Source organism: Haliotis asinina, chromosome 3 (genome assembly GCF_037392515.1).
Source record: "Haliotis asinina isolate JCU_RB_2024 chromosome 3, JCU_Hal_asi_v2, whole genome shotgun sequence".
In the NCBI taxonomy this organism is placed as follows: Eukaryota; Metazoa; Mollusca; class Gastropoda; order Lepetellida; family Haliotidae; genus Haliotis; species Haliotis asinina.
The window spans coordinates 33,028,941-33,054,672 of NC_090282.1; the positions used below are offsets into that span (position 1 = coordinate 33,028,941).

The 25,732-nt window shown below is 38.7% G+C and overlaps 1 protein-coding gene across 3 annotated transcripts; it reads right to left on the reverse strand.

Annotated features, from left to right (window-relative positions):
- Window positions 1-12: 12 nt before the first annotated feature.
- On the reverse strand, window positions 13-24,635 carry LOC137277840 (androgen-induced gene 1 protein-like). Of its 3 annotated transcripts, none has more exons than XM_067809804.1 (6): window positions 24,298-24,635; window positions 8,390-8,536; window positions 7,969-8,070; window positions 6,163-6,278; window positions 4,883-5,034; window positions 13-3,941 (listed from the first exon to the last, which is right to left on the reverse strand). In XM_067809804.1, the coding sequence occupies exons 1-6, from the start codon at window positions 24,433-24,435 to the stop codon at window positions 3,868-3,870; spliced, it is 729 nt and encodes a 242-aa protein (XP_067665905.1). In that variant the 5' UTR covers window positions 24,436-24,635; the 3' UTR covers window positions 13-3,867. The 3 variants fall into 3 exon arrangements, with proteins under 3 accessions (XP_067665905.1, XP_067665904.1, XP_067665906.1); XM_067809803.1 differs by lacking the exon at window positions 24,298-24,635 and adding an exon at window positions 9,420-9,728; XM_067809805.1 differs by lacking the exon at window positions 24,298-24,635 and adding an exon at window positions 14,576-14,659 and having other exon boundaries at window positions 3,778-3,941.
- Between the last annotated feature and the right edge of the window lie 1,097 nt (window positions 24,636-25,732).

Below are 25,732 nucleotides of genomic sequence, written 5' to 3' on the forward strand. Positions count from 1 at the left end.
ACACTCACAATATTGAATGCATACCATTTATTTTCATTTTCAAAGAAAAAGGCATACTAATGTTTCTGCATAACATGATAAAGAAGCATCACACAAACACAACATGGATCTGACAACAAACTATACAAAAAACAAAATATGGAATGCAAAATACTCTGGCAACAAATAGCTCGTTCCAATGCACCTGGCATTAAATAGAGCCCATTCAATGGATCTTTGACATGCACAAACTTCATTCATTTTTGCCAGATTCCAGGATTTCAAACAATCACAGAGTAGTATCAGTCAGACCTCCCCTTGTGTAAACCGCTTAAAAGTAGCCAACTTCATTCATTATCATTATAAAACTGGAAGATATGCATATTTGGTCCCATATATATGAAATATATCCTGTTTAACAGGGACCTGAAGGCCAGCTCAGACTTTTTTCTCAAAGTGATCTTTGAGCAATGACTCTCACACCTAAACACTAAGACAGTACTAGTACTAAAACAGCTTTGTACAAAGAGGCTGTGACAGCTTTTTTGTTGTCTTTCAGCATGCAGATTCATTGTCAAGTATGAGTTACCTCCCCTCTTGACCCTGATGACAGACAGTCATCTTCACAGGACTTGAAACTGCTACCCCCATTCTCACGTACTATAAGTTACAAATATGTAAAGCTTCTTATGTACCCCAAGCACTCAATAAGTTCTAATATTTTATTGATGAAAATATAAAAATAAACAAATACTGTGGTCATGGCAAATTTGATGAACACTGGCAAAAGATATTGTGGTCTTAAAATGCTGACCTGGTGACTGAAAATCTTCACTACTGTGCAATGTGGCATGTATGGAAATGGAAGTGTTTAAAAAAATGCCAAATGCACGTAAGTGTTAACTAAAAAAAAGGGGGGGCTATGAGAATTGTTTTGGACACGGACGCCAATTCTTTTGGCTTCGTTAATAAAAACATTTTCTCCAACATGCTCATTGAATTTGTCAAACTGGTGTATGAAGACGAAACCATTGTCTAGTTCGGTTCAGTAGAACATATGACACACTATAAACAGGGCAGAAAATTCACAAATATTTTCCAAACAAAATATTAAACCACTGCACTTTTATCTTCCATTATCTGAAACCTTTAATCACAAAATGAAAAAGAATATATTTACATCAGTAACTGAAATTATCATTTAACGAGCATCCCACACTCATCATGTTTATTTTGTTCATAATGGCTCAGATGGAACATATTATTCATGAATGTGAAGCATGCGTGTACCCAGTGGGGTTGTTGGGGTCAATATCACTCTGGACAGAAGTCCAGTCATAGCACTGTGATGAGGTCTTGACTGTCACCTGTATGAACGTTAACACCACTTACCACTATCAGTTTTTTTTTACCCTGACTTGTGGTCAGAAGCAAATGAACAGTTCTTATAGATGTATATTAACAGTTACTGTATTTCATCAATATTATGGTGATTCACTTGCTTAAATATGAATAAATATGATTATATACATATAAACACTCCAGCAACAAGTGATGATTTGAAATACAATATGTCTGAAACCAAATGGTAATCACCCAATTCAATTAGCAATGGACTTTTTGTTTGTCATACCAATATATATAAACCATGCATTGTAAATGTTATACAAAATATACAGACCAAGAGGATTAAGGTATCAAGTTAAATATTCATCACTAATACAAATGTCCCTTTTAACACAATTTCACATTAATAATCATTAATAAATTAGCCTCGTGATGATATTTCTGATCGATTTTATCAAGCCTACATTAATATACTGAACAGTAAAAGTAATGCAATCTTTTAAAAAATTAAACCTCATAAATGTAAGCATGTTCATAATAGGTCTTCTTCTATTTAAAAACTTGACAACAAGCCAGTGTTTCTTTTGCTGTTCGGTATATTTTGAATATCAGCCTATATTGATTTAAGAAGACTTTGGTGGTATGCATCAACAAAACCAGTACACACTGAAAATACAGTTCGTGTTCCTAATGCTGAAACATTGTTAGAATGCCATAAATATAGTTGTAATCAAGTGCACCCATGTGCAGTGCAATATGCCTTAATTGAATCCCTTTTGTCTGTAATTATCGAAGATGGGTAATGGTGAATGGTTGTGTTGCGTACACAAATTCTAATATCTGTCTACAGAGCATAGCCAAATAGAATTTATCCTTTCAAAAATAGACTCCATCCACACAACACACCTTTTGATAAAGCAATCACACACTTAGAATAATGCTGTATCACACACATTATTCCTTGTAATATACACTGGAGCCCTCATGGCTGTTTTAAAATACAAGCAAAGGATGGTGCTTAAGTCTGTCTGGTAAGTGTTATATTACACTTTTTTTCAGAGGCACAGCCAGTTGTTATGACTGCCAAATCAACCAGATTCACTACCTGAATACTACATTGACAATGACAATACAATCTATATTGAAACATCGCCTATACAGAATAAAGAAGTTATATATCCATAAAAATAGTCCTAATTTGTCATGGCATAAAAGAATGAACTGGAAAGAATTTTGTACAGTTTTGTATTACATGCAAACACTGAAGCAACTCTGTCCCTCCTTTTCCCTGGATTTCCCAAACTTTCCAAATAAGAAACAGGTGTCAAGAACCATTTTGACGCAACCACGTTACTTTCCACATGAAGCACAACTTTGAAACAGAAGACTTTTGTCAACAAAGCTATAACCAGTCAAAGTTTCATGACTTTGACCTTCAGTTTTGGCAAAGGACTGCTTGAGATCATGTACATAAAGTTAAAAATATAGCAAAAATGCCCATGATAAAGCTATTTCACAAGTTTTGGGGGACATCTGTCATTACATGCAAGAAAATATATTTCTGCAAAATAATGAGGTGTTATGTATATTACGTCTCCATACCATTTAATGATTTAACTCATTTTGTTCGTAAATAACTTTGACACACAATTACATATGACAGGTTCTGAGTTAATTACTGAATGATTAGAAAATATTTTGATTTTCATGAAATTTGGGGAAATTTGAGCAATGCTTTATAATTTGACTTGACCTTGATCTTACAAACAGCTCAAACATATGCAGTCAAGAATCCACATTAGAGATCATGTACCTGTTTTCATAGATACTGAAGATAAAATTTACATACACATGTTTTAAGTTAAATTCCAATTTAGTGAGTGTTGGCCATCAAATGATCTCTCAAAAAAAATCCATAGACATGTAGTGTAGACGGGTCAGGGAAAATACCCATATCATCTGTTGCAAGAATGTGCTTGACTTGACAGAACAGACTGGGGTGGCTGACCTCAAATGCAAGCAAACACATCAGAAGGACATGCTATGGCATCTTTTTTTCATACCGGTAACTTTGGCTGTTAATGACAGCTCCTTCATATTCACAAATATAGAAGATAAAACATTTAAAAATTCAAGGTTTTCAGTACTTCATAAACTGGTGATCAGACAGAAAATCTAACAATGTTCAACAACTCAAAGCAAAAAAAAATCTTACACAAAGACATTTCTTCTTATCCTACCTACCTTGCTTTTTTTAAAAAAAATACATTTTGAAAAATCCTACAAAATTTCATAAAATTAAATCAATATAACAACTTAAATAGCCTCTTGTTTCATGAAACACATTTCTGCACTAATAATAACTAGTCGTAAGTGAATATAATTATAAGAATAACATACCTCACACACGTAAACAAAAAGTCAGAATCAAAGAAATTAATCCTGACTTAAATTAGGTAGTAACATTGCCCATATTTTGAACTGGCGTGTGAACTCCTTGATGATCGAGATGACAAAAATGAATCCTAATTACAAATACTGTCAACGATTCTTTTTCTTAGCTGACTTGCTTGATTTTGTTGTCTTAGCTGCTAAAACTGCCCCCATTTCTTTCCCTGAAAGAGAACAAAAAAATGGCAGCTGTGGAAGTCACTCATTTAATGATTAAAACACAATGGGCCTTTATGAATCATAAGTATCAGATTCTTAACTGAATCTCTCCCAACCCTTTGGTGCCTTCAAATCACTTCAAATGATGACCTTCCTACTTGGTTGTCTTGTTTCTCTCAAAGTTTGGCCTAAATGTCAAATATCCACAAAACATCATCGCAATATCTATATTTGAGTATAGTACTGACAGCCTACAAGAGAGGCATTTGGGGATAATCAGTGGATCCTAGCACTTACAAGGGAAGTAACTTGCTTCTCAACCTAGACCCGTAGGCCTATACATTGATAGACAACATTTTTCAGTGTGTGAGAAGAAAAACTTTAGAAGCTTGTTTCAAGTATTTATTAATGGCACCAATTGTGTTTCCTCTTTCTGTTTCACACTGAAAGAAATCATACAATTAAAACTGTTCAATATGAGCTGTAGTCGATGATGTATACCATGTAGCATATACAGTGCATCATTGTGCTGTTCCTCCTGTTATGCTCCACTCAACTTTTGCAAATGACATGACAGTGTCTTCCACAAATGTTTTTAGTGATGAGTACAAATATAACAAAGAGCAATCACCGTAAGGAGGGACAAGAAGTAGCCCAGAATGTTGTAAATAAAGGAGAAGTTGTCCATAAGACATCCATATACTTGTCTTACATAGCAGATATTTTGGGGTACTGGGTACTGTGTATCCAATGGCATTTCCTGTACTGACATTTAATGGAATATTTCTGATTTTGAGTTATTTTGTATTTTGTATTTCATAGTTCTAATTTGGAGACAGACAAGCCTTAAATCTTAATTTTCATTTTCTGACTTCATGAAGCTTGCAGAGTATATGGTAGGGTTGTGAGGCTTAAAAACATAATTGTGAGTAGATTCAACACTTACGCCACAGAAATTTGGTGAGTCCTTCTCCAACCAGGTATAAACTAATGAAGAGCATGAGAAGGAATGCGAAGAAGATGATCCTCTGATGAGTCTCCAGGACTCGCAGTATAGGGTACACCCACACGTTGGCATAGTAGGCTATCCACAGGATCCTGAAAGTATCAACAGTACTTTCTGACAAAACCCAATCCTTTCTCTCCTACTCTACCTAATTTCAGGTTGATCTAAATGTTTACAGTTTGTCCAATGTTGGTATCCTGCACAAAAACAGGTGAGACGTACTTTGTGCTCGTCGTACAATTCAGGCTATGTTACATGGCAGACACGGTCATCTGATCTCAGTGACATAGGTCATGCATTCTGTTTGCCATTCCTGGTCTTAATTATTACAATTACATGACAGCATGACATACTGGTACCTGGACTACCGAAGAAGTCAGTGTTAGTGTTAATGCTGACACTGATGTTCGGGACATTTTTCAGGGGACATTTATCAGGTTCCTTTCAAACCCATGCACTGCCCCTGACCCTAAGAGAATTCCACAAAGCATGCAAGAAGTGATCCCAGTTCAACAGTCTTTTGAATGAATACACCTTGCTTTTGTGGAAATCATGTCTTTACATGCATGCCTCTTGCCTTGGTGGAGATATATGTCATCATGCTAATGAAGTTAATGCTACACCAAGTGATCAAAATAACGGCCTGCCTGACTGCCCGTGGCCGGTAAATTTTGAGTCAGGCTGCCTGTAAATTCTCTCCACCAGCCCATTGTCTGGCTGAAATTTTTAGGGTTGACCTACTTTCAGTTTGCTCTCAGGACGATCATTCCATTTTCATTGTCATGTCATATTTTGATTTAAGAAAGATGAATGAAAGCTAGCAGCATATTCCATACTTATACATGGACAACTCTTCAGCCAGTGAAAATAGCAATAGGACACTAAAACTGGGTGGCTTGGCTGTCAGGTTGAGTTGAAAAATCATTTCAATCACTGGCTACACCTGATGTGTAAAATCATAAAGGAATATAGATAATTGGACATGTTTATTTTGAGACTGTAGTGTGTGTGTGTGTCACTTCTCCGATCCCAAGGTGCATCATACCAAAAGATGTTCAAAAGAGTGGGGGAGTTAGGTTTAGAAGTGTTCCAGCAATATCATGGCAAGGGACACCATTACTCATGTGGGGAATCAAACTGGGGTCTTTCATGTGCTGGGTGGATGTTTTCACGACTACTATATGTCACTACACCAGTGAAGCATATATCACTTGACTCACCATAGGAGATATACCAAACCAAATGCTAGAAGGCCCAAAATGCCATTCCTTCTCTTCGGTATATGGTGATAATTGAGGTATTTATCCATCAGCAGGATTGGCAGGATGAAGGTATGCTGAAACAGAGGATGAAGCAGAATCTATCTGACACTATCCAAATACACAAGTACAGCACTGAGTGAGTAGTGACTTTTATGCCACACTCAGCAATATTCAAGCTTTATGACGGTGGTCTGTAAATAATTGAGTCTGGACCAGAAAATTCAGTGATCAACAGCATGAGCATCGATCTGCACAACTGGGAACTGATGACGTGTCTGATGACCGCCCATTCCCGTTAGTTGCCTCTCATGACAAGCATGGTCGGCTGTTATGGCATGCATGGGTTGCTGGTGACCTAATTTACCCCATACTTGTGATACGTCATATATGTCTCTTGTTCTATCCTTCATCCATCAGATATCTTTTGAGACAAACAGTGTTCCATATTCATAGAGCCGAGTGTGAAAGCGCCACTGGCCTGCTTGCCCAAGACTAGTAAAATTGAATTAGGATTGGTAAATCTCCATTGTCACAGGCCCGACCGGCTAGTGAATCGTTACTGGGCTATTTAGTAAATACATCACCCTTTCTGATTTGTTACCTTTAAATACAATTTTACATCATGCAAGATTGTGGCCTGATAAAATGTTCATATTAGCAGCTTAAAGGTCTTTCAGTATGCACATACCGTAACAAATCATCAAAAATGCCAATTCAACCTATAAAGTTGAAAAAAAAAGCCCGCGAAATCGAGTTCGTTACATACAAAAACTTGTTGATTGTGGTAAGCAGCCTCTGTCACAGAGAAAGCTCTTTGTCTGGTTTACTGACACCTATATGTCTGCCTGCCTGTCTGCTAAAGACAATATGCAATACACAGCTTCAATCACAGACTACATGGAATTTGAACTTAACACCTATCAGGCTATATGACATAAACAAAATAAATTGATTTATGACTCGTACAACCGAGTCCTGTCTCTCCCACATTATATGATTAGGCATGACATGTTTCTATGTCTGTGGACTGCAAACAAACTACATCCATTTTTCTCAGATGACTGGATCTGACGGAAAATGGTGCCAACTCTTGTCAGTTTCAAGTCCTGCTTTCAGCTTGGATGAATGACAGTTTCCAGCCACTTGAGTACAGAGCCACCTGCTATGACTGGGTTTGGTCTGCCGAGGACTTCGTTTTGAGGGATGTAAGCCAAAGTACAAAATCTTATACACTTATAATTGTACTTATTTGGTTTTTTCACAAGCAGCAATGTATATTATGTCATGAATAAGTGATAATTATGTTTTAATTATGTTTGATGTTTTGGTTGCATGTGACCTTTAATGATTAAAACCAGAGGATACATTCATATTCCAGGGTAGTGAACTATTTTGTAAGCTAGGAACTTTCAGCTAGCCTGCCAGGCTAGAAAAATTTGGAAACTTTTTGCACACAGGTCATAGGTACAACTGCTAAGTTTGCTAAGGACACATACACTTGAAGGCTGACACACCATGACAGAATTCAACACAGGGACATATTATAAGTTATCATTTCGTAGCGAGTTAAATATGTGGTTTTGCCAGTCCGAAGTAAGGTTGGCTTTTTCTCACTTTGCATGGTCACCAAGGCATGGTGTTATAACATGGCTTTTGTACTCCCTGCTCATGGATTATGACGGGTGTACATGGTATTTTATCAGAGGTACGTGAGCCAGTCAAAACTTGACATTGTTACTAGTAAACACTTGCATTCATACTCACCATGACATGATTCAACCAGGGAGGTATAAACTTGTCAAGGGCCTTGGGAAACACAAGCTCCCTGTCCACTGCATATATTGCCCAAAATGTTACAACCACAAACTGCAAAATCATCATCATCATCATCATCATCAATCATTTGTGATATTACAAAAAACCTAAGTTCAGTTTTTAATGGAATCTTGCAAAGACATATCACTTTCATCTATAAATTAGTAAACTTTCACATTGGTAAGTAAATACTTGAAACCTTTATTGTGTATTCCCTGTGTTCCTATTTGGAACTTAAGGGTATATTGAAAATGTTTTCTTGTTTGGGACCTGAAAGTACATACTTTTCTGTGATGGTTATTGTTTTAACAAATTTGATGTATTTTAATCATTAAGTATTTGTATGTGTTTGGGCAAATTAAGCATTTACAGTTCCAACAGGGAAGACGAGGGTGTTGTGGAGGAAGTCTCGGAACTTCTGTACAGCTGGACGCTTCCGCGGATCTCTACTTGGTCCTCCTGTAGTTCCCATGATGGCAGTGAGAGCACACAGGCCATAGTAGAACGTCTGTAGCAACTGGGGACAGATGATGACCCATTCAGTACACATCCTACATCCACTATGTAACCAGGACACAATCACTACAGACTGTAGTAGAACATCTCTAGCAGCTGGGGACAGATGACAACCCACTCAGTACACATCCTACATCCACTATGTAACCAGGACATAATCACTACAGACTGTAGTAGAACGTCTGTAGCAGCTGGGGACAGATGACGAACTATTGAGTACACATCATACATAACTAGGACACAATCACTACAGACTGTAGTTTGGGGATAAAACCACTACAATATATTCAAACTGACAACTTCAGATAATTGATACATGCTTTCATACTACTTCTTACTACTGAATCTGCAAATACTTGTCTGAATCTGATAAAATTGACATCAAAATTAAAATAACAACACTGCAATCATAAATTTAATCACTTAGCAGGTAACTACTTCCATGATATTTGTTTATGAACTGTCAGATTGTACCTATAATCCACAGGAATTCCAATTCTACATAAAATATCATTAACTAGATCAGACATGATCAAAGATGAGACATTTGAAAATGAAATAGCTGAAATGGAAAACATAATAATAAAATTTTTTAGTTTACCTGCTCACACCAAAGGTCACATCTTATCTCACTGTAGTTTTCAAAAAAAGACACAGAAAAATATCTGTCGATCGATATCACTATCAGAACTTGGGACTTAGGACTTCAGAAACTCCACTAACGTACATCTTCTGTACAACAGTCAACACTGATACTGTGGCAAAGCAGGGATCATTTAGAATTTATAAGATCTTACACAGTTGAAAATAGACAACTATCTAATAAGAAATATACAAAAATCTATCATGTCTACGTCCTCTTTAGACAAAATAATAATACTTACAAAATTTAAAAATGTCAAGTATTTGAACTTTCCACCATATCCTCTGAATGTGAACACAGTACAGTTGGGTGTACCATCAGTTATTGTCATCACATTGTAGGTAATGCTGCACAAATACATGACAAACATGCACACACTGAATATTATACTCAGCAAAGCCATTTTATAAACTCTGTGTTCCAAAGTCCTTAGTGAGCACCCTCAACAACTGCCTAGACACAAGTCACTCCAAGCAGTGCAGGTCAACTCAAGTCAGAGTGGACTTCAAACTTTGAAGGGAGACAACTCTGTCAACATGCTACTTTCTGCAAAGCATGTTACAATTATAAGAAAGACATCTGCTGAACATTTCATTGTTGCAGACAAGGAAGGAATGGTGATTTATGGACAATGTACACACAGAAATGTCTGAAAAGATATGCAAAATGTGTATTTATAGGAAGCATTGGGATATGCTGAAAAGACATGCATCTGTGACCCATTTTTCCTCTTACTAAAACATCCAAGAACAATCTCATAACATTCTCAAAACAAATTCTTTGATTATTTTCGTTCCCAAACTAATATTCACATAGTGGAATTACATTGTATTAGTCTATTTAATGACCAGCAAATGCAAACTGACATGTGCAATAATTATTGCAGTTGTGTTTACAGTAAATAGGAGTATCATGTATTTGTTATTAGGAACCATTAGAGATAATAGTACACAATGATTTACTACTGATAAATCAGCTGTGTAATGAATACTGATTGAACAACAGCAAAGACTGCTAATTATAAAAAAACACATCTAGGTTTTGCCAAATACCAGAGAAAACCTGTGCAGTTAAGCTACACAATATATGACTCATTAGTGTATAGTTACAGTTGGATGTATATTAGTAAATAATATACTAATAAATAATATCATAAATGAAACACAGAACAAAATGTAGGGAACAGGTGTAGCCTTGTTAATTCCTGAATATATTTCTCTGTTCCCACTGCTCTTAAGTTCATATGAGTGATATTTGTCCAATATATAGTTTTAATACAGCTTTCTAATCCTCACTGTATTAAGCATTTGACAAATATCTGGGCCTGTCAGTATGGAATCTCATGGGCAACAGTAAGCACCAGGTTATACCTGACAGTATGTATCTGCTTGTGTTTATTGAAGTCCTGTGTCCTATTTATAGTAAGGCCAGGCCAATTTTATTTCTTGTTTTACCAATTTGTGGCCTCAGAAAACCTAAAAGCAGGGAGAAAAAAATATATATGTAAATCATCAGCCAAAGTTATTTTCCTTTTGAAAACTGAAAGTATTTGCTTCTGGTAATTTTTGAAGTGTATATGGGTCTAAAAACAATCTAAAAAAAACTTTTTTTAAAGTTTACACTTTTGGCCATGAAAAATATTGAGCAGGGAAAATTCAATTCTATTTTTTGACTTATTCTTGATATAATAAGACTGGCAAATCTCTAAAAACAAGAAATGAATTTGGTCTGGTCAGTTACTATTATAAAAAATATTTCTACTAATTCTGTCCTCTATTGCTCAAATACACATTGTTTGGTTTCATTAAATACTACTGTTTGCTGCTCTTGTAACAGAACACGCCTTACTATTAGATATGCTAACATACAGGAACACAGGAACCACAGATCTGTCACTGGTCTCATGTGTGTGTCACATTGTAGACCTTTTGACACAATAAACTATCCGACTGTCACATATCCTAGGCCACTATGCTGCAAGTTCATTGTGGGAGGTTGTACCTTTAATATCACTATTTCAACATTCACATTCAGTAGATCACATATTGCTTGTACTTCAACTGTGCTAATAAAGATAATTAGGATATCACAAATAGAGACTATTATCAGGATGTTCCCCATACTGACTTAACAAAACAAGTATTAGCATTTTGCTATTTCACAAACAAGTATAAAGGTAATAAATGACTTCTGACAGGTTTAATAAAACTGATATGATCAAATAATATTTGCCTGAGTACACAAACTGTATTTATGATCTTAGTCCTTTGTAAACATCTGGATAAAAACTCATATATTCACCCTAACTAAATAATACATAAACTAACAATACCAACAATGGCTGACCATCATTAATTCAATAGCCAATATGTTCAAGCATGTCTATAGAACAAATGTACACATGGGAGAGACGTCTCAAATTATTAAAAATACTATTTGAATTTTTGCTGAGTGTGATACTACTGATTGTCCATACAAACAATTCTCTATGAAGTGACAGATGTATTTAATTGTAGAGATATTAATTATCAGAGTGTATTTGTCCCCTGGCTGTATTGTCAAAAGAGACACCCTACGCTACCCTCTACACTCACCTGTTTGCATGGTGCTAGTGGAAATGTAACAGGACCAGTAAATAGGGCCGGGATCAGTTTCCAACAGATCTACATTCACCTGTTGGCGTGGTGCTAGTGGAAATGAAATAGGACCAGTAAATAGGACTAGTATCACTTTCCTTTAGTGGTTGTGTAACCACTATCTCTATATCACTTTATTCCAATAACTGATACAAACTGCCTGCATTAATTATCATTGGAAAAGTAATGTATAATATCTGGTATTGCATTTGTTTCTCATCATATGATATTGGGTATTTTTCTTTATCATTAGTAACAATTCTAGATTTAATTGTACCATTAATATTTCTCTACTATTTTAAGCAATTTTATGTTTCATGCCATTATATCATTAACATAAACACAACCCTTTTTTCTTGAATATCTCCACATTTGAAACATTTTCAAACTGTTCTATGACAACTGGTTTCAAATAATAAATCTAATAATCAGTCTGACCATGTGTAACCTAAAATCTATACCACAACCATAAAGTATACTGTATTATGACTGATGCTGATTTACTGTTTTATTATATTTATTATACCTGTATAAATCTTTTCCTGAGTACAGGTGTGTTTCACACCAAGCATAAATGTTCGTAGAATGTTCATGGTGTGTAGAACTGAGTTTTACCTGATACATAATATTGCATACTTTTACCCAATAAAACATTGATACAAATAACATAATGCAAGTCTTGGGTGATATATATGTGTGTGTCTGTTCTGAAATAATTACACTTGTCACAATTGTAACTAGGATACTTCAACTACCTTTCTTCAGTGTAAATTTGAAATCATCATTGAAATCGCCAGGTAAAAGAACAATAAACATCCATATTTGAAGTTGGCTACAAACATTTGAAAGTGGATAAAAATGATACAGAGAAAGTAAGTGAGTTTAGTTTTACGCCACACTCAGCAATACTCCATGTATGTGGCGGGGGCCTGTAAATAATCAAGTCTGGACTAGACAGTCCAATGATCTACATCACGAACATCGATCTACGCATTTGGGAATCAATGACATCCGTCAACCAAGTCATTGAGCCTAACCAGCTGCTCTTGTTAGTCACCTCTTACAACAAGCATGGGTTACTGAAGATCAAATCTAACCTAATCTTCATGGGCAAACAAACAAGGATTAGCTGTGCCATGGTGATGATGCTTGATGTCTTTAAAGTGTCTGGGCTACTGTTTTAAGCATAGTAATATTAAGTAATTTTTTGAGAATATAGAGACCCGAGTGAATGAGTGAGCGAGTGAGTGAGCAAGCAATGAGTGATCTTTTACAAAATAATTAGCTTTTATGCCAAAACTATTAAGGATGTAGCTACCATGGAGTCTCACTATCATTTTATAATGAAACAGGTAGGAGGGGTCATCTCAAAAGCAAGACCAGGAGGGGTGAAGCAAACGATGATTGGGGTCAGGCTGGGGGACACAGATATCAGGTAAGATATGATAATCCCATTGGGCAATTAAAGTAGGAAAGTGCAGGGCATGTCCGAACATATATAACAACATTCTGTCCTGTGGATCTTCATGTTGTATATTTAATATTATACCTCTCTATGGGAATCAGATATCATACTCTTTTATATATTTTAACATAAACTTCATGAAAGAAAGACAGGTAAGATGTTAATCAATATGTGATACACAATCAATACACATAAAAAAAAGCACAAAACATCTTTGAAATGACCCCTTTTGCCAGTATGCAGCCCATGCATTTCATGTAAGGTGAGTCCTCATACCAAGTTGAGTGACCTATAGAGTGATCTATTGTTTTCAGCAGCTATTTGTATTTTTTCAAAGTTTTGCCCGATTTTAGGTGTAAACATTGCTTTTCTGGACATCCTCTTATGCATTCGGCTGAATGCCCAGTTAAGATGAAGAGGGTTATTTTGAGCCATACAGAGTAACAGCCTAAAACATGTTCTTCTATTTTCGACAGTATATGAATTACTATTAAAATTGTATTGCAAAAGCAAAGCTTTATATCCATGTCAGCGAAAATAGGGTTGAAATAGCCAAGTTCTCTAACATATGTGGGAATACAATGAATTACTATTGTACCCTACCTACTGACACGTTGCAACGCGACATAACATGCAGGTTCATTGCGTAAACAGTTCGCCAACACTACAAACATGCCTATTCGGTTGTCAAGGGGCAGCTAATGTATCCTGGGATCATTGAAACTGAACACTGTTTTGGCCCAAAATTTGGACGCGGACGACAGAGCGTCGCTTGCTAGAGACAGTTTCAGTACAGGCGAACACGTGAATAGAAATTCAACATCTCAATTCATATAAATAATTGCTCATATATAAAGTGGCTTGTTCAGCAAATAAATAATTATTCTGTCAAATTTCCCGCCAAATACGAAACAGACGACACTGATGGTTTCTGTTTCACAAAATCACACAAACATACACAGATGTGTTAACACATAGAGGGGTGTTAAAAGCCATGAATGGCTAGCTATGTGCCATATCCAGCCGACAGGAAACAAGACTCCTTACAGGAGTTACTCGTACATGTCGATCGAACTGGAACATCATTGCGTCGTCATTACAATATCGATTTTATTCTCTCGTCTTCAAACTTTACAATGCATTCATGTGAAATCCACGTTCGAACGACGTAGAGGTATTTTAAAAGATAGAGGATACGAGCCCTTGTTAAAGATACCACTGACATTTACAAAGAATGTCTTTAGCACGTGTATGTGCGAAAATGATACAAAAGATGAAAGAGAAGAAAAATATTACCGCATCCCAAAACGTAAGGAACATGAGCTTGCCCCCAATTCCCTCTGTCGATATCGGGACCTCGAAGACATCATACCAAACGGAGTAAAAATACCCCACAAAAATGGCAATGAACAACACGCCTTGAACTGCATCCATGGTTGCTGTCGTGACGGTGTTTCCAGCGATCGACGACAGCGCCGTGTGGTCACGTGATTAATAGGGACGGTTCACAGCAGATCTGCAATGCCATCTGCTATGCAGCGTCAAGTTCAATAGCAGGCATCTGCTCATTCATTTGCGTTTACTTGTTTGTAACACACTGTAGATTTTAAGGGTATAAAATGTCACACGTTTGGAAAAGTCTCGCGTACCGAATGAATCCAGTACTCTTCAATTTCAGTTTAATATAATTGAAATGAATTGTACCAGTGAAATACAATGCTGGAGAGTCGACAGAAGGCATATTCATATAAACGAATGTAGTCGCACCTGGTTGGTTTTCCATAGGTGCCCAATGCTCGTGTGCCAAGGGACCCGTGAAGGTCCCGGGGTAGAATAGGCCTTCAGCAACCCAGGCTTGCCATAAAAGGCGACTCAGCTTGTCGTAAGAGGCGACTAACGGGATCGGGTGGTCAGACTCGCTGACTTGGTTGACACATGTCATCGGTTCCCAATTGCGCAGATCGATGCTCATGTTGTTGATCACTGGATTGTCTGGTCCAGACTCGATTATTTACAGACCGCCGCCATATAGCTGGAATATTGCTGAGTGCGGCGTAAAAGTAAACTCACTCACTCACTCGTGTGCCAAGGCCCAGTACTAGCATATGACAATCATGCTCAGATGTAATAATCCGTATTCATAAAACAAATGTTGCTAAATTATGAGCTGAAAAACTCACACGAATATGACGCGTCATAATGGTGCTTAGTGTGGTATTGTTGACGTAATTCAAAGATTGTTGTTGGCGTTTTATTGTATGACGTCATAGAAGATCGTAACAACCACGAGCATTCGAAAATGTCACCGCGTCTTGCATGGGGCAATGTGTTTATAAATGTATTTATCATCCCGAACAGTGTTAAGAGATGTACAGGTTTCTTTGTTACTCTATCAGCACGTGTTGATATAACTGGTATCCGTTCTGTAGACACTAGGTTGAGATTCTCTCTATATAATAATGACATTACCGCGGATGTGACGGGATAATGAAAAACTGTATTACATGATGAACTAAACCCACTGTCTTTTGAAAGGCCATTATAGACAGCAAAGATAGTAATTCCATTTAGTGAGTCAGTTTAGTTTTACACCGCACTCTTCAATATTCCAGCTATATGGTGGCGGTCTGTAAATAATCAATGTGTCAAGAAAGTTAGCGAGCCTGATCACCCGATCCCGTAAGTCGCCCCTTACTTTCGAAAAGCATGACCCTCTGAAGATCAGTTTTAGTACTGTACCGGAGCTGCACGTGCGTTAAGTGCCTTTATTTGTCTTCACAATCTTTTGCCATTTCACACATCTCCATGTATGCACGTACATTTCGTGAATATAACCGTGCAATCGGGTGCTACTGGGATAAATTATGACAGTGTATCTCTATTCCAAACCTCATATTTTAAGCCGCACTGCACCATTTTATCGAGATAAAATTTCCATTACGAGACGTCCTATCTCATACTATGTCCTGGTCGTCCAATAAATGGTGTGACACAAACACACTTAGTATATCATCTGCTAAAAGCATGCTATTTCTGTGAGAAACTGCATCATGCAAGTCACGTTTTCTTGAAATTACACGACCTGAATTAAATTCTGACAAAATACACGAACAGTCACGATTAATCTCTCTCTCACACACACACACACGCGCGCACGCACGCACGCATGCACGCAGACACACAGACACAGAGATCAACGGTGTATGCATGTAATTTGAATAGTCTTGAAGGAAACAATATCACATATGGTAGTTACCGGCATGTCGACAATATTTATATGCCCGTGCCATTCTTGTCCACGGTCAGGGCTACCGAGAGGAAAAGTGGCGCCCTTCTTGTCACAAAATACAATTTTCATTGCCGACAGCATGAAGCATACCACAGTCGATCCAAAATGACCCCGAAGATGTTATTACTAAATATATTACGGAAAACCGTTTAGCAGTGACACAATATGATTTAGAATTATTTACCAGCATAGGTTTAACAATATCGGTTTAACATCTCTATCCATGGATAATTTTATCACATTCATTCTGTATACAAAGGCTGACAAGATATCAAACAGGATGGGATGTCGTCTGCTGAAATTGTACCGACATTCGTTGGTCCTGCCTAGCAACTCCGGCATTACGTGCACTTCCTATGTAAAGTTAACTGCCCTGTTATGTCCTATTCCAAACACGCTCAGAACGAACAGGTATGAATATATTTAGAAACATTACTGGGCAATAAATAGTTATACATACATAATTCATATCATGTCAAAGGTACAATTTTAGAATATAGAGCTCAAAATTTGATATTAACTGCACATGACCTTTGTTTTAGATTAATATGCAACTATTTTATTACAGTCCGATCGTGCCTCATGTGGTCACATGGACGCTCACAGGGATATATATGTACAGGAAGATTCTTGTGTGCCGGCTATTTTTAACCTGTCCAGGTGAATTGGATAATAGGATTGTGCGTTTATACCATAATATATACACGTCTTGTGGTTTTGAATGGTTAGGATATCATTAGACATGGCCTGGGTTACCTCAACTGATCACCTATGCCATGAGTAATTACTAAATATGAATTGCTCTACAAGATTGGACAAGTTCTTGTAAGTGCGTCTGCCTATCAAGCGGGCCTTGACTGAAGCCTACAATTTGACAAATGCTTACACGTTGAGTTCCGGGTTGGTTTGTTTACGTGTGTTTGTATGATCACTAAACGCTTCAGTAAATGCGTAGGGTTGCTTGGAAACACTGCACAAGGACATGCTATCTCAAAACAGAATTCTTTCTAACAGGTTCTGTGTACTAGTAATCTAGTACAACATGTACAACAATTGTGCGTACCTGTCCCCATACATTATGATTGCCTAAAATACCTGCTTGGGAAATTCGGGACAGAAAAACTCTAACGCTTGTCCCCAATTGTATTAACGAGATTCGGGAAGTAATGACCCTGTGGTATGATGTTTGGCTTGTTGTTCATGCAATCGCCCATTAGTTAGCTTCGTATGTGCTTGGTTATTATCAGTCGGCCGTGATATAGCTAAACGTTATGTACAGATGTATAAAAAGTCACTCCTATCTGATCAGACTAATGGAGATAGACACACCTGTACACTGGGTCCCAGTTTTGCATGTTGTTGACAGCAACAGATCATAAGTAAACTTGTATCTATTCGGAATGGTTACCATAGTTACGAAGGTCATTAAGTGAATGACATAAACTGTAGGAAGCCATCGCTGTGTCGTAAATTGAAATTACCGCATTCCAGAAGGTTAAAAACTTGAATTGTCCACCGTAGATGTGAGCGCTGACTGCCGCGTAGACGTACTCGTACCTGACAGCGTAACTGTAGACTACAGTCAACGTGAGAAACAGACACACCTCGGCGACTGACATTCTTCTTCCACAGCGTGGGGGAAACTTTGTGGTAGCGAGAACTTCAGTCCGGAAAGTTTAGATCACGTGATACGTCGCGTACTGTTTGGTGCGCTCGTAAAAGAATCGTCCAGGGCACAAAGTGCGTTTGTTTGTAACTCAACGAGGCCGTGGCGATATCAAGGCAACAAATCAGTGGGGGATATTATGAGCAGCGATCCGCACTGTTTCGTCACGTGATCTGTTAACTTGCCTCTGTTCGCTTTGCTTAGGTTCCGCTAAAGGTTAAATAACGGGAGGACCCAATTACTGAAATTTGTGCGAGATTTAAAGACTGCTTGCGTCAGTCTTTTGTCCAATTTATCCAAGGTCTGGTTGATGTCACCAAGGCCTTTGTCATTCTTTAACATTGCACCACAGTTCTCTTGGTGCTTTGTGAAAAGGAGGCCCATGTCATATACGAGGAAGTCATGCGGCACTCCAAAATACTAGTTTTCAAATCTCGACCAAAGTGACGTCAAGCGAGCCTACATGACATCTTAATGACCAGGACAGTGACACGATAATGATAACAGTAGATACAAAGAAAGGTTGGACACGGTATTATTAGGGAAATAGTAAGATAACATTAGATAATTTTACATTGCCTGATACATCTGTAGGTCCAGCACTGAAGGTAGTACATCGGGCTTAAAACATTGAAGTTTCGGAATTGTAAAGTATTCTGAAAGACGGGGTATACGAAATGTTTTCAACAAGCGTTTTTAATCCGGATATGAGACATGACAGCACCTGGGGATAATTATGTTTTACCTCTAACATGAGGAACAATTTTTTTGTTGTTGACGAAACCAACAACACACTAATGGAGACATCGTATTGTAGAGCAGAGACCATATACCGGTATATGGTCTCTGGGTAGAGTAAGGGTTGGTTCATTTTTGGAGATAAAGTGAGGCTGTATAATGGGTAGTGTTCCAGTCGAGATATGGTGAGGTAGCATAATGGGTAGTGATCTAGTGGAGATATAGCGAGGCTGTATGAGTTGTGCTCTAGTGGAGATAAAGTGAGGCAGTGCAATGGGTAGTGTTCTGTTGGAGGTAAAGTGAGGCAGTGCAATGGGTAGTGTTCTGTTGGAGATAAAGTGAGGCAGTGCAATGGGTAATGCTCTGTTGGAGACAAGGTGAGGCAGTGCAATGGGTAGTGTTCTGTTGGAGGTAAAGTGAGGCAGTGCAATGAGTAGTGTTCTGTTGGAGGTAAAGTGAGGCAGTGCAATGGGTAATGCTCTGTTGGAGACAAGGTGAGGCAGTGCAATGGGTAGAGTCCCGCTGGATACATACTGAGGATGCATAATCGGTAGCGCTCTGTATTTGTGATATATATGTAGTGAGACAGTACAAAGTGTAAAAAAGTACAAATTTATTGGAGATACGAGTGTAGTATAGTGTGGCATCATGAAGTAGTATTTTACTGGATATATAGAGGGGAGGTATAAAGTAGTACCTTTTAGGAGATACAGTGTAGCAGTTTAAAGTAGTACTTTATCGGAGATATAGCGAGGCTGTTTAAAGTAGTGCTTTATCGGAGCCTTAAAGTAGTGCTTTATCGGAGATACAGTGAGGCGGTTTAAAGTAGTCCTTTAACGGAGATATAGCGAGGCAGTTTAAAGTAGTGCATTATAGGAGATACAGCGAAGCAGTTGAAAGTAGTGCTTTATCGGAGATACAGTGAGGCAGTTTAAAGTAGTGCTTCATCGGAGATACAGTGAAGCCGTTTTAAGTAGTAATTTATCGAAGACACAATAAGGCAGTTTAAAGTGGTGCTTTATCGGAGATATAGTGAAGGTAGGTTAAAGTAGTCCTTTATCGAAGATACAGCGAAGCAGTTGAAAGTAGTGCTTTATCGGAGATACAGTAAGGCAGTTTAAAGTAGTGCTTCATCGGCGCTTTAAAGTAGTGCTTTATCGGAGATACAGTGAGGCGGTTTAATGTAGTCCTTTATCGGAGATACAGTGAAGCAGTTTAAAGTAGTGCTTTATCGGAGATATAGCGAGGCAGTTTAAAGTAGTAGTTTATCGGAGATATAGCGAGGCAGTTTAAAGTAGTGCTTTATCGGAGCTTTAAAGTAGTGCTTTATCGAAGATACAGTGAGGCGGCTTAAAGTAGTCCTTTATCGGAGATACAGTTTAAAGTAGTGCTTTATCGGAGATACAGTGAGGTAGCTGAAAGTAGTCCTTTATCGGAGATATAGCGAGGCAGTTTAAAGTAGCCCTTTATCGGAGATACAGTGACGCAGTTTAAAGTAGTGCTTCATCGGAGATATAGCAAGGCAGTTTAAAGTAGTCCTTTATCGGAGATACAGTAAGGCAGAATAATGGCACGGCACGACACTCCCAAGAAATCCAGCCAGGCCACACGGCTGGTTAGATGTAAATCTTGCCAGGCCTAACCAACACGTACCTGCCCACAAAATATCATATCTTCATATACATGTCTAAGTTTTAACCCAACACTCGGGCAGGCGAATTTGAGAGTTTGGCAGTCCGTGTTGAAAATAACCCGTCCCGGGCGGTCGGACAAGATAGTATTTCGAACGTTGATAATGGGTTTCATATTATTCGAGATTAAGGCAATATTATATATAATTCAGTAACAGATTATCGGAGATATAGTATGGCAGTATGATAGGTACAAGATTAGACTGCCTTGATCTCTGTCGACCCCGCCCATTGAGATGAAGTCCCTGTGTCTTACACCAGTCAGTCCGATCAGCACTGTGTTACCTATACTTATGAATATCAATGAATTATTATTGTATGGGGATTCACATGATCTATCCTTTGTTGAAGACGTGATTATCTAACCATGTATATACAGAGTCGGTCTGCACGCTATATCTCGTGGCCTACATTACAGAAATACGTGCAAAGTTTGGTAAGTAACTCCGCACCACTGTCGTAAACTCATTTCAAATTCAAGTATATTTATCGCGTATGTTTAAAACAGATGTTGGAAAATATTTGAAACATTGTTTTGATGATGTACGGGTGTAAGTGTGTGACATAATATTTAGTATTGTTGGTAAATAATATACTATGCAGACCACACAAGGGCACGTAATCCTTCGCACACTACTTGACTACACGGAGTGTACGCCTCGGCCTCCGTCGTACGCGTCAATGGACAGATCACCACGTATTTCACCGTCTCTGTTGGTATGTACGAGCTAATCTCATTTAGTATAGCCCGAAGTTCTTAAGGGCATTTAAACGTGGCACGAACTGCTAGGAATTCTTGTCCATAAAACATGTCATGTATTCATAAATATAGCACGTTTTGCAAACGTATTGGTGCAGCTGTTTTGCGTAATTACTAGGTATTCACTCCCGCATAACATGACAGGTGAGGGACGCCAGTTTTTATTGTTTAGGTCTGTATATGCCAGTGAGTCACCTGTGTATCTCTATGCACTGTTAAACAGGTGTTTAAAGTAGTAGCGATTTATAACAACACATGTGACAGTTAATGCTAACAGCGCACCAATACATCACTTGACTCTCATTAAAAATACATAATTATATTTAAAAATTGTGAGCTCCATGGGAGAATTCACTGGAGGCGTATGGGAGGGAAGGGTGTTTGGCTGGGCTGGTGGGTGGTGGGCCTAGTATGTGCCATCAGAGACCATGATGTATCTATTATATAGTCTCTGGTGTCATCCCACATCTGTTACCTGCCACTGTGCGACCCGCCAGCATTAAAGATGATATTGTCACGACTGTAAACTGATAATTAGTAACTGATAATTACATCAGAAAATGTCCAACCTTCTGACACATAAGAGTAAAAGTATATAGTGTCAAAAAGGATAATGAGTGAGTAAGTTTAGTTTTACGCCGCACACGGCAATATTCCAGCCATATGGCTGAGGTCTGTAAATAATCGAGTCTGGACCAGACAGTGATCAACAACATGAGCATCAATCTTCCCAAGTGGGATACGATGAGGGTGTCGACCAAGTCAGCTTGACCACCCGATATCCCTTTAGTCGCCTCTTACGAGAAACATGGGTTACCGAAACAAAAAAAACAAAACAAATAACAATATGTGTAAAGGAAAACAAGAAGACAAAGTCATAATCTCTGTTGCCATGGAAACTATTTAATTCAGTATTCCTTAACTATCAAAAGGCACCAGTACACTACTAGGTCAATCTATGTGCCAAGTTTAGTAAAGAAATAGTGAACGGTTTGAGAGTTCTGCTCCGGAAGAGCGCACTACCACTAATTTCAGTCGAAGTCAACATTGTTGCCTTGGAAACGCCAAAACTATTCAATTAAGAATTCCAAAACTACCAAAAGTAAACAGTACACCAGCAGACGAAGCTATGCACCACGTTTGGTGAAATAATAGGTAACGGTTTTAGAGTTCTGCTCTGGAAAAGAGCACTACCACCAATTTCAGTCGAAGTCAAAGTTGATGCCATGGAAACGTCAAAAATAATTTTATTCTGAATACCCGAACTACCAGAAGACACCAGTACACCACCAGATCTATCTATATGCCAGATTTGGTGAAGAAATACTGAAATGATTTAAAGTTCTGCTTCGCAAAAGATGCACAGATGGACGGAGCGTATTTTGATAACCCCCTGCTAAACGCCTTGCGGGGGATAACAAATTCTTAAATAAACCTTAAAAAGTAAATGTGTGTTACTGTTAATGCGAGACGACATGCCTTGATTTTGTCATGCACCCTTACCCACCCTGATCTCGTATGAAAAGTATTCCAATTGCGTAGATTGATGCTCCTGCTGTTGATCACTGGATTGTCTGGTCCAGATCGGATCATTTACAGATCGCCACTACATAGTTGAAATATTGCTGAGAGCAGCGTAAATCAAGATACCAAACCGTATGAAAACATGGTGGCTCGTCACGCCAAAGACCGGGGTTCGATTCCACACATTGGTGCAATTTGTGAAGGCCATTACTGATGTTATGATGATGATATTGCTGGAATATTGCTAAATGCAGAATAAAACCATACACACTCACTCACCCCCGGGAAAACAGTACATGTATCCCCCAATTCCGTAACTTTGTCCTTAGCAAAGCCACCCAGCCTCCCTGGTCCAAAGGCCCTCAAATTAATATTCACATCGGTCATTCGAAACAGTTAAAACTAAAAGCTAAATGTTAGTAGCATTACATGAACATCCGTAAAAATGTCCGATGAGTAGGTTAACTTACGGTGAGTTAGAGTTTGTTACGGGGTGTTAACATCGTGCTCTGCTGTAACGCAGCTGCCATTCTTACTGAGTCACTAATCTGCATAAATTTAACTGTTGGCAGCTGCAGCATATGTGATCAAACTACAACATTCAGCTATATTTTTAATGTCGTGAATCAGGCGCCTATCCTGTGCACCCCTGCTGAATTTCAATTTCATCATAATGCGTCAGGGGTACATTTCGCATAGGTTTTGACAAATTAACCACTCACTCATTAACGAGGTGTATTTATATACTTCACTATCAACATCGGTGACTTACAGGCGTTACGTGCATTGCGTGAAATAACAAACAAGCAGGGTTACTTTTCACAGAGATGCGTGTGCTTGGGCGTTCATGTCTGTGATGGTGTGTGAGTGTCTGTTGTTCAGGAGTGAGTGAGTGACTTTAGTCTTACGCCGCACTCGGCAATATTCCAGCTATATGGCGGCAGTCTGTAAATAATCGAGGCTGGACCAGACAGCCCAGTGACCAAGAACATAAGCATCGATCTGCGTAATTGGGAACCGATGACATGAGTCAACCAAGTCAGCGAGGCTGACCACCCGATCCCGTTAGTCGCCTCTTACGGCATTCTAACCCGGGACCTTCACGGTTCCCTGTTGTTTAGGACCACAGTCTGCAGAATTGCAGCTACATGAAGGTGACGGCTATTTTTAGGCCAGGTTACGATGACCTAACATCCACAAATCGCCTGACCACCTCTTGCTCGACCCTTTGCATTGGAGTCCGGATATTAGGGGTATCCAGTACAACATGGCCCTGTTTCACAGGATTTCACTGTGAGGGTAGTGTAAACAACAGAGTATGAACATAAATGCTGAAGGATAAATGTTTACCGCATCCCAGAACGTGAGAAACTTGAACTTTCCGCCATAGAGCTCTGTGCCCACTTTCGTATACGTGTAGTCATACCATGTCGCGTAGAAGTAGGTTACAAACAGCCCCACAAACACGCATGGCCGTAAGGCATCCATTGTTGAGGAGTTCAGCGTCCAAAGGTCACAATATCATGCAGTCGTGTCTGGGTGTCGCTGTGAAGTAGTAGTAGTAGTAAGTGGAAATGAGGCTTGTGATGCAAGAAATCGGTGTGTACAGGTTAAAGTTATATATTCCACACTGATAACCTCTCATCACAACTTCGTCACATCTCTAGCCTGTCAGTAGACTCAAGATTATGGTAATCGCGAAGGTCAAAGGTCACACGTGCCTCCTCAGAAGAGGCTGTGCAAAAATTGTAGTCCTTACAATAAGATATGGAAATACGGTTTGTGTGACGGATGTTGTTAGTAAACTTATTTCAGTACTTAAGGTCTGGTCATTTATTGTAGGGGTCGTAAGGCATAAACGTTGTTATATTGGATTTTTGTCTTTTTCAAATAGGACGTATGTGCGCGCGTGCGTCCGTGCGTGTGACCCTCATTAAAATTACTGAATACCTGGGACACTTTTAAAAGGGACATGACAACCAGCACACTCGTACATAGTAAATCACCACTCACCACGGGCGGAAAGGTAGCCTGGTGGTTAAAGCGTCCGATCGTCACGCTGAAGACCCGAGATTGATTCCTCACATAGGTACAATGTGTGAAGCCCTATTCCGGTGTCCTCTACCGTGATATTGATGGAAAAATGCTAAACGCGGCGTAAAACCACACTCACTCACCTCACACCACAACGGCACTAGTCTTTGTTCATGATAACAACGGGTGTAACTTGTGACATACGTTATATACAGTAACTGGACCCTTCGTTGAAACACGCTCTCGTATAGGACAGTGACCCCTACGTTCCATTGTGCTGAAACTTCCTTGTACTGAGGAATAAGTGCACTTCCTGTGAACGTACATACAGACAGACCGAAATCATCAGAGGTTTCGCAAACAAATTCTTATTCACCCTATGTAAGTGAATGGTGTCTTCGAATATACAGCTGCATTTGAAGTTCTTCGCTTAATTTTAGGACTCGTGAAGATCCGGGTAGAATACTGAGAATAGGTCTTCAGGAACCCATATTTGCCACAAAAGGCATCTATGCTAGTCGTAAGAGGCGCATGACGGCATCAGGTGGTCAGGTTCGCTAACTTGCTTGAAACATGTCATCGTATCCCAACTGCGTAGACCGATGCTGATGCTGTTGATCACTGGGTTGTCTGGTCCAGATCGATAATTTCCAGACCGCTGTAGCTATAATATTGCTGACCAAGGCGTAAAACTACACTCACTCACTCCCCCTTCCTTCTGATCACCGCCTTCCCGGGATATTACAATATA